Below are 10,229 nucleotides of genomic sequence, written 5' to 3'. Positions count from 1 at the left end.
GGATCCCTTTGTAAGTGTAAGGTCACCTTTTTCTCTCCCACACTTCAATCACTCAACCCTTTGCAGCACACCTGAGCTACAATTCCCAGGAGCCCTGTGAAGAATGATCTCCTTCCCACCCAGCCGTCACTCCACCCTTTTGAAGCAGACACACTCACTTTCAACACCTGACTAGTGATGTAATGTCTCGAGCCACACTGCAACTGACAGTCACAAGACAACACTCATTTTATATGCTGTTAAAAATAAACACCGGAGCAAAGAAATGCAAGACCATCCATCAAACAGGTACAGATATTATATTATGAACTACTCTAACTTTAGCCTCTGTTGCACAGTCAAATAAATAAAACTAAATCCTGGAATACCCCTTTAAGTGGAGGGAGTTATTCAAAGCAGTCTGAGTGTGGAGAATTGGAAAGCATTCATTGAGGGCACCTCAAACAGGCTGTAGATAGGGAGGAAAGCACAAAACAATGTGGCAGGGTTATTGAAGGTTGTAGTCTTTTTCTGCAAAGAAGGATTTTCAGGTTGCTTTTGATGGTTGCTTAGGTGAGCGAGAGTCTGCTGGGTTGGGGCAGCAGTTTTCAGAGTGTAGGAGATTTTGGGAGATGCTTATGTGACGAAAAGATTAAAGGAGAGCAATGAAGGAGGTCTTATATGGATAAGAGATTAGCTCAGAGATGTACAAAGTGGACAGCCTTATATGTCATATTAGTGTAACAGTATAAAGTGTTGCACTTTACATGCCAAAATTCATATAAAAAATAGGATCTGTGACAAAGATGTATGAATAGAAAAAGCAGCTCGACATATATTAGTTCTTTATTTTCATACAGGCCCATTCTGAAATCACACAGAAGAGATGATGCAGCAGCAGATGGAGCTTAGGTAAATACATCTTTTAACAATGAGAAAACACATTGGATACCATTATTTACCAACATTTATTTGGAGGGTATAATTAAAAATGTAAAATATATGGCATGCTTACCTGACATTGATTCTGATACTTCTTGGCTGAACGTCCAACTATATAGATTTGAGATGACGATAAGCCAAGAACATTGTACACAGAAATATCTTTCATTGAACCATAGGCAGCACTAATTTTAATGTGACACTAGATAAAAAAAGAAGATACAAGTCCATTAGATATATTACAATAGGTGCCAAAATTATGATATGTGACATTGTGACTCCGCCCCTAGGCATCTTATCCCCTATCCAAAGGATAGGGGATAAGATGTCAGATCAGCGCCTTCAGGCTGCTGGGGACCCCGGGGATCGCCGCTGCGGCACTGTGCTATCATTACTGCACAGAGCGAGTTCGCTCTGCACGTAATGACGGGCAATACAGGGGCTGGAGCATCGTTACGTCATGGCTGGGCGGTATACCGGTTCATACCGAATTTTTTGGGCTGCACGATATGAATTTTCCCCCATACCGCAATACCGGTTGGGCCCCTCCCCCTCGGGAGTGAATTATCAGCCCAGCGCAGCGCTGTCCCCACATCGGGGAACTAATCCTATGTTACCCGCCAGCGCTGTTCTGCTCCCCCCAATTAATGATCAGCCCAGAGGGATACTACTCACAAATGTCAAGCACTGCCCTCCTCCTCTTTGTTGAGGGCCGCCGGGCACTGGAACTCTATACTGTACTGTACGTCAGTGGTCTCCAACCTGCAGACCTCCAGATGTTGCAAAACGACAACTCCCAGCATGCCCGGACAGCCAACGGCCGTCCGGGCATGCTGGGAGTTGTAGTTTTGCAACAGCTGGAGGTCCGCAGGTTTGAGACCACTGCTGCATGCTTTATCCCTATGCCGGGGCTGCAAAAGATAAAGAAAATAAACTGTAACTCACCTACGTCGGCCACATGCTGGGGACGGGAACGTCGGACAGCCGTCAGCCTATCACCGGCCGTAGCGATGTCCTACCCCGGCCAGTGATAGGCTGAGCCCACTGTCATGTAAGGAGCTCTGGCCGGCTTCTTACATGCGCTCAGCCTATCACTGGCCGGGGCGGGACATCGCTGCGGCCGGTGATAGGCTGACGGCTGTCCGACGTTCCAGTCCCAAGGAACAGCGTGTGGCCGACGTAGGTAAGTTAAAGTTTATTTTCTGTATCTTTTGCAGCCCGGGCATTGGTATACAGCGTACAGCAGTGGTCTCCAACCTGAGGACCTCCAGCTGTTGCAAAACTACAACTCCCAGCATGCCCGGACAGCCATTGGCGTACAGTGAGTTCCATCGCCGGCAGCCCCCAACAAAGAGGAGGAGGGCAGTGCTTGAAGGTGACATATGTGAGTAGTACCTTGCTGGGCTGATCATTAATTGGGGGGAGCAGAACAGTGCTGGCGGGTCACATGATTTTGGGGGGGAAGCCGAACACCGTGCGCGGGTCACATGATTTGGGGGGGGGAGGGGGAGAGCCGAACGCCGCGCGTGAGTCACATGATTGTGAGGGGGGGTGAAAACCGTGGAACCGCCGTAAGTTAAAAAAATACTGTGATACACATATTTGGCCATACCGCCCAGCCTAGCTCCGCCCCTCGTTATGTCACGGCCCGCCCCCCTCAATACAAGTCTATGAGAGGGGGCGTGGCGGTCGTCACGCTCCCTGCCATAGACTTGCATTAAGGGGACGAGCCATGACCACACGCTGCTCCGTCCCCTGTATCGCCCGTCATTACGCACAGAGTGAACTCGCTCTGTGCAGCAATGATAGCGTGGTGCCGCAGCGGCGATCTCGGGGCTCCCCAGCAGCAAGACCGCGGCGATCTGACATCTTATCCCCTATCCTTCGGATTGGGGATAAGATGTCTAGGGGCGGAGTACCCCTTTAAAGCTGTTAGCAAACATTCCCGCTCAAATATTTTATTATCCATGAAACTATGATTTCCAGAGTAACTCAGGAGACAGTTTTGTTCATAAAACATTATCTAAACCCCTTCTCTCAGCCATAAACATAATCTCCGCTTCATCTCCCCTCCCCCGTCCTTTCTCTGAGCCTTCATCACGGTCATCCCCAAAGAGGAGAAAGACCCTGCTCTAGTTATCGTCCGATTTCTTTACTCAACACGGATGCAAAGATTTATGCCAAACTGTCCGCAAACCGGTTGGCTGGTTACCTGGAGGCCCTAATCCACCCTGAACAAGTGGGTTTTGTACATAAACGGGAAGCCTGAGATAATACTCTCAGGGTATTCTCAGTAAAACATTGTGCTCTCCCGAAGCGGATTCCCACTAGATGCTAACAAGGCCTTTGATCGGGTGGATTGGGGCTTTCTGTAGGCTACCCTATTGTAGATTGGTATGGGATCACTGCTCAAATAATGGAGCTTTACTCTCATCCCCAAGCTCAAGTGAGTGTGAACGGTCTACTCTCTTCTCCGTTCGACATTCGTAATGGCACTAGGCAGGGCTGCCCACTGCCTCCGATTCTCTGTTCTTTGCATAGAACATCTTCTCAGTGATATCTGTCAGAATCCTGACATCAAGAGATTTGTCACTCCCTCGTGCGATTGCAAATGCTCAGCCTTCGCTGATGACCTCCTCTTTCTCTCTTCCCCCCTCACCTCTCTCACCTCCTTGCTGATCTCCCTCAAGAGATACTCCAGAGATATCAAGAGATATTAACACTGTATCTATAAAGCAATATAATCAGGAAAAACAAACAGCATACCAGTGCTGGGTACCCCCTGAACTATACAGCCCTAATTGTGACCCCATTATACTGTCCCACTCACATCGCTGTGGGGGTGTACATCAGCCTTAGTAACTTGGTTAAAAGTATATAGTGATAACGTGTGTGTGTCTCATAAGGTTTTTTTTAAGTGAATGCACACTTTTTAACTTAACATTTTTTAAGACATTTTTTTTAGATTCTCCTTTTCATCAATGCTGTCTGTAGGCAGGTGGGTAGTATGTGCTTTATGTTATCTAATTTTCTGCTTTCCTTATGTCTTGAGTGAATGGGCTGTGAGAAAGATTTAGTTTCAACAGATACATAGTCTTGCATTACAAACGAATGGTATGTCTACTAAGACTTGCACTTCAAGTTTATATAATTTGCGGAAGGGATAAGGGCATTCTTTCTTCTACCCTGAAGTATAAAGGCCTAATACTAACATTTTGTTCACATAACATTCGTGCGCAAACTCTGTGACACGAACACTTTGGCAAAATGACAGCTAGTAACTATGTTCAAGTAATTTTCCCAGTGTATATGTTTGTGCACGGATACATCAGCAAGCCATTTTGACAACGTATTTGTGCCACGGAAGGCACAATTGTCATGTGAACAAGTGCTGGTTAATGCTATGTACCTGTAAACATTAATAGACAATCTATTACAATTTATTAGAAAACCTGTTATATAGGTTGATACATGAGCTATACTTTATACTGTAACATTGTTTTACAATCGGAAAGACCCACCTCTTGCATGAGGTTCCGAAGGAATATAGTCTTCTGACGCAAGGGGTCATGTACAAGACCATCAGAAAAAAAGATCATGCCCTGTGGAAAATTGTGCTGGGATAACCAGGAGACCACTCTTTGCTTCTGCATGTCTGGACGTCCAGTGATGTAAATTATTAGATAACCAAGGTCTTGCCAGTGCCTGAAATGTAATGTCACATAGAGAATGATGATCAGTCAAGAAACACTTCAGTGCAAAACAAGATACTTTTTATTATTTATTTTATGAAAATCTAACTCTATAATGACATTAGTATTGATAATGTGTTTTGCTGTTACCTATTGCTTGGGTTCTTTAGATCTGTATCAAATCCCACACCTACCATAGCAAAATAGCTGGAAAATGCCTTACCTGACAACATCCACTGCTCCAGCCCTGACTTTAGGATCACTCCCCATAATCGACACGCTTGCTGCAAAAGAGCCATCTATGCTGAAAACGACACACTCCATCCCTCGAGGAAGCACAGTGAGGTAACTTTGTGCACTGCTCTGATCCCCTCTGTGGGTGGATACGATAAAAAACATGTCATTCAATAAATATGAACCTTTGATTAAATATCAGTTATATGGCAATTCAAGACCAATATATTATACAGTCCTGCCCATAGAATGTATGGCCTGGCAAATATTAGAGCTATACATACTCTCCAATATTCATTTGCGCAAAGATTGGCAACTTTTCATCCAGTTTACAGCACTATTTAAAAACTAGCTGAGGCTTAGCATAAAGGTGGTGTGGCCTTTCATGGCCCAACACATTTACTATATTTTACACTAGAAATTTATGTAAACTGTAGCTATCATCTTTGCCTGCTATTAGCTAGACTGTAGCACACGAACAGTAACAGATGCACATCTTGCACTACTGCACTCTGCCTTAAGACCGGCATGTAAAATGCCAGTCTTTAAAAAATTCCCCTATAAGTGTGTCAAGGCTATATAATGCAATATACAGTAATACTTATGTTATAGGTATTGATCGATATTGTATACAAGCTCCTACCTTACAACCATTTTGATGGGGTAGACTCCAACACCCAACCTTTTATCCTCTGGTATGGTATAGAAGACTCGTCCACTGCTATTGGATATCTCTGTGTCGAAGTAAACCCATCTTCCACTGGAAGGCTCCATCATAATAAGAACGTCTACCTAAAATAGAAGTTTATGGAGTATATGTTTAGTTTTTAGAAAATAAATCAATATGCCACAAAATGGACACAATTATAACAATCAATTATTTCTATATGTTATATCATTAGTGTTTTATATTGCCATAGAGTAAACATTATTTAGGGATGTCTTATCATAGTAGAACATATTACAGAAATCAGAAGTTATGTGTAACTACTAGAGATGAGCCGAAGCCACAGAAACCATGTTCGGTCAGAACTTTAGTAAAAGATTGGTTTGGCAGAGCCTGCCAAAATAACATTAGCTATATGGCAGAAAGGAGAAGGCGAAAGGATCACATGACCTCTGTAAATCCCATAATGTCTTTCAAACAGCTCTTCCAGTCAATCAGGAGGTAGTATAGGGGTAATGTCAAAGTCATAATAAAATAAGTTTAAAATGGTTAAGATACCTCAAATGGCAGAAAAAACTGCAGAAATATTCAGCCATTTTTTGCACATGTGCACATACACTCACTGGCCACTTACCGGTACACCTTGCTAGTACCGGGTTGGGATCCCCTTTAGCCTTTAGAAAGAACTGCCTTCATTCTTCATTATATATTTTCTACAAGGTGCTGGACACATTCCAGATTTTGGTCCATATGGACATGGTGGCATCACACAGTTGCTGCAGATTTGTTGGCTGCACATCCATGGTGAGAATCTCCTGTTTCACCACATCCCAAAGGTGCTCTAATGCATTGATCTTCAAACTGTGGACCTCCAGATGTTGCAAAATTACAACTCCCAGCATACCTGGACAGCAGGGAAAGCTAAAAGTTGTAGTTTTTCAACATCTGGAGGTCCACAGTTTAGAGACTAATGCTCTAATGGATTGAGATCTGGTGACTGTGGAGGCCATTGTTATCATTGTCATGTTAAAAATAAAAAATAAACATTTTGAGCTTTGTGACATGGTGCTGGAAGTCCCGCTGGACACAGCCATCAGAAGATAGGTACACTGTGGTCATAAAGGGATGGACATGGTCAGCAACAATACTCAGGTAGGCTGCCATGTTTAAATGATGCTTAATGGGGCTCAAAGTGTGCCAAGAAAGTGTTTCCCCTCCCATTACACCACTACAACCAGCCTGAACCGCTGATACAAGGCAGAAGGGATTCATGCTTTCAAATTTGGACCCTGCCATCTGAATGTTGCAGCTAGAAATGAGACTCATCAGACCAGGCAACATTCTTCTAGTCTTCCATTGTCCATTTTTGGTGAGCCGGTATGAATTATAGTCTCAGTTTCCTGTGCTTAGCTGACAGGAGTGGCACCCGGGATGGTCTTTTGTTTCTGTAGCCCATCTACTACACGATTTGATGTGTTGTGCATTCAGAAATGGTATCCTACATACACTGGTTGTGACCAGTGGTTATTTGAGTTATTGTTGCCTTTCTGTCATCTCAAACCAATCTGCCCATTCTCCTCTGACATCACCTCTCTTTTTTGGACCATTGTCTGTAAACCCTATAGATTGTTGTGAAAATCCCAGTAGATCAGCAGTTTCAGAAATATTCAAAAAAAAACTTCTTCCCATTCCTGATGTCGGTTTGAATTTCAGCAAGTTGTTTTGGCCACGTCTACATTCTTAAATGCATTGAGTTGATGCTATGTGACTAATTGTGTTAACAAGCAATTGAACATGTGCACCTAATAGTGGTCAGTGACTGTAGTGTTCTACTTAAAATGTATCAAATTAATATATAAATAAATGGTCTAAATTACCTTTTCACCTGTCAGAGCTACCATGTCTAGAGGGCCATACATGAACCGACCAACTAAGATCTGAGATCCTCCTTCCACCGCAATCACATCATTGACTCGGTGATTGGCTGTAACATTCTGGAATAAACAAAGGAAATTCTATCATTTAACATAATAAGGGCAATAACAGCAAAGGTTTCCTACCATCTAAATAGGGGTAATGGAGACCCGTTCCGTGTAGGCTTTCCTTCTCAAGGGGCAAATTTTCAGTTTGTTGTTTGTCCCTGTATTTAAAGGGGTACTCCACTGGAAAACATTTATTTTTTATTTTTTTTTAAATCAACTGGTGCTAGAAAGTTAAACAGATTTGTAAATTACTTCTATTAAAAAATATTAATCCTTCCAGTATTTATCAGCCGGTGTTATGATCCACAGGAAGTTCTTTTCTTTTTGAATTTCCTTTCTGCCTGACCACAGTTCTCTCTGCTGACACCTCTGTCCATTTTAGGAACTGTCCAGAGCAGGATAGGTTTACTATGGGGATTTGCTTCTACTCTGGGCAGTTCCTAAAATAGACAGAGGTGTCAGCAGAGAGCACTGTGGTCAGGCAGAAAGGAAAGTAGGTGCAAGTGCTGGAAGGATTAAGATTTTTTAACCCCTTAAGGACGCAGCCCTTTTTCACCTTAAGGACTGAGCCCTTTTGTCGCAATTCTGACCACCGTCACTTTACGCATTCATAACTCTAAAATGCTTTTACCGAATATTCTGATTCTGAGAGTTTTTTCGTGACATATTCTACTTTATTTTGGTGGTAAATTTTCGTCGTTACTTGCATCCTTTTTTGGGGAAAAATCCCAAAATTTCATGAAAATTTAGAAAATTTCGCATTTTTCTAACTTTGAAACTCTCTGCTTGTAAGGAAAATTGATATTCCAAATACATTTTATTTTTATTCACAAATAAAATATGTCCACTTCATGTTGGCATCATAAAATGGACATATTTTTACTTTTTGAAAAAATTAGAGGGCTTCAAAGTAGAGCAGCAATTTTCAAAAATTTCATGAATATTGCAAAATCTGAAGGGACAGATGTTACAGAACTACAACTCGCAGCATGCCTGGGCAGTCTAGGCATGCTGAGAGTTGTAGTTTGGCAAAACCTGGAGGGCTACCATTTGGGCACCACTGTAACAGTGGTCTCCAAACTGTGACCCTCCAGATGTTGCAAAACTACAACTCTCAGCATGCCCAGACAGCCATTGGCTGTCTGGGCATGCTGGGAGTTGCAGTTCGGCCTTTCTCGTGGTTGCCATGATCTCCGCTGATGTCTCCGATAATCAGAGGTCCCCACGCCATCTTCTTTGCAGGTACCCAGCCTCCATCTTCTCCCCCCGTCCAGGGGTGGGCAAAACAGGGGGTTTCCATGGCAACCCACTGTCCTGCGTTGCCATTGGTCCGAATTCATTTCTGACCAATGGCAGGGGATAGGAGGAGATCGCAGCACTGCGACCTCGCTCATATCCCTGAGGATGATCAGGGCTGTCACTGACAGCTCTGATCATCACTATTTACCGGGTGATCGGGTCACTGAATTGACATGCGATTTTCTGCGATCGCCGACATGGGGGGGGGGGGGGGGGGGGCGTCTCAGGATCCCCCTTGGCGATGTGCCGGGATTCCTGCTGAATGATTCCAGCAGGCATCCCGGTCCGGTCCCCAACCGGCTAGCGGCGGGGACCGGAATTCCCACGGGCGTATGCCTACGTCCTTAAGGACTCGGGATGCAGAGCGTATGCATACGCCCCACGTCCTGAAGAGGTTAATAGAAGTAATTTACAAATCTGTTTAACTTTCTGGCACCAGTTGATTAAAAAAAAAAATAATGTTTTCCACTAAAGTACCCCTTTAAGTACTAAATCTGTAACTATACCCTGTGGAGACTCTTAAAGGAGTTATCTGGTGAAAACTTTTTTCTTTTTAACTACGTGCCCAGGCTTGATAATAGAGTAAAAAAAAAGCTTAAACATACTTCCTTTTCTCCCTGCCAGGCTCTGGTATCAGGCAGTTCCATCTGTGGCTGCTGACACTTCACTTCTCTCTGCTGGAGTTCGTAGGATCTGCAAATGATGTAGCTCACAATGCTGCTCTGGCCAATTACTGACTAAGGCGGGACACTGCTGCGACCAGTGATTGGTGGAGTGGTTCTGTGCGCTACAACAGCTGCAGACTCTATGAACTGCAGCTCCATGAAGCGGCTGAGAAAGACCACTTGATACCGAAGCCCGGTGGGAAGCGAGGGAGGTATGTATAAGCTTTTTTTTTATTATTTTATTATCAAGCCTGGGAACATAGTTAAAAAAAAAATCAAAAAAAATTTGCACCAGATAACCCCTTTAACAGGAAACTCTTCTTTCTAAGAAAATTCCCTCTCCCCTTACAGTCTACTTCACAAAAGCAATTCTTTGTCTCAAAAATCCAAAGATATTTGACATTTTGCACTGCTGTATCTATTATTGTTGGAATGAATGAGCCTATTGCATCAATGTTACAAGTGGATGCATTAAAATGTTTGTCTATAGATGGAATGACAGAATGCGAAAGATGTGGTATTTGGTATTAACAAAACAATACTTTTGCAATGTAATGTAATCAGGGGATGCCCATTATGAAGCTGACTGTACTGCATCTGGATATGGTGGAATGGAAGGTTTTTATAGTCCTTAGCTTTCATTCATTGTTATGTGACAACACATTCATTCTGCAATAACTAAAAATACAACAGTATTTTGCATCACTATTTGTAACCCAAAACCAGTAGTGGAGCCTACACAGATAAAAACAATAATGGAAAGATTGGC

At 43.3% G+C, this 10,229-nt stretch overlaps 1 protein-coding gene across 4 annotated transcripts in view; it reads right to left on the bottom strand.

Annotated features, from left to right (window-relative positions):
- PITPNM3 (PITPNM family member 3) overlaps positions 1-10,229 on the bottom strand; it is a 735,635-nt gene that overhangs the window by 13,740 nt on the left and 711,666 nt on the right. For all 4 annotated transcript variants that reach the window (XM_056558420.1, XM_056558419.1, XM_056558421.1 and 1 more), the window contains 5 exons: positions 7,392-7,508; positions 5,491-5,639; positions 4,837-4,986; positions 4,443-4,626; positions 995-1,123 (listed from right to left, as the gene is read on the bottom strand). In XM_056558420.1, coding sequence (XP_056414395.1) covers positions 995-1,123; positions 4,443-4,626; positions 4,837-4,986; positions 5,491-5,639; positions 7,392-7,508 — 729 coding nt within the window. The remainder of the gene's footprint in view (positions 1-994; positions 1,124-4,442; positions 4,627-4,836; positions 4,987-5,490; positions 5,640-7,391; positions 7,509-10,229) is intronic.

The sequence above is a fragment of the Hyla sarda genome, chromosome 2 (assembly GCF_029499605.1).
Source record: "Hyla sarda isolate aHylSar1 chromosome 2, aHylSar1.hap1, whole genome shotgun sequence".
NCBI lineage: Eukaryota > Metazoa > Chordata > Amphibia > Anura > Hylidae > Hyla > Hyla sarda.
The sequence above is the reverse complement of the archived record's forward strand: the minus strand, read 5'-3'. Positions and strand labels throughout refer to the sequence as shown.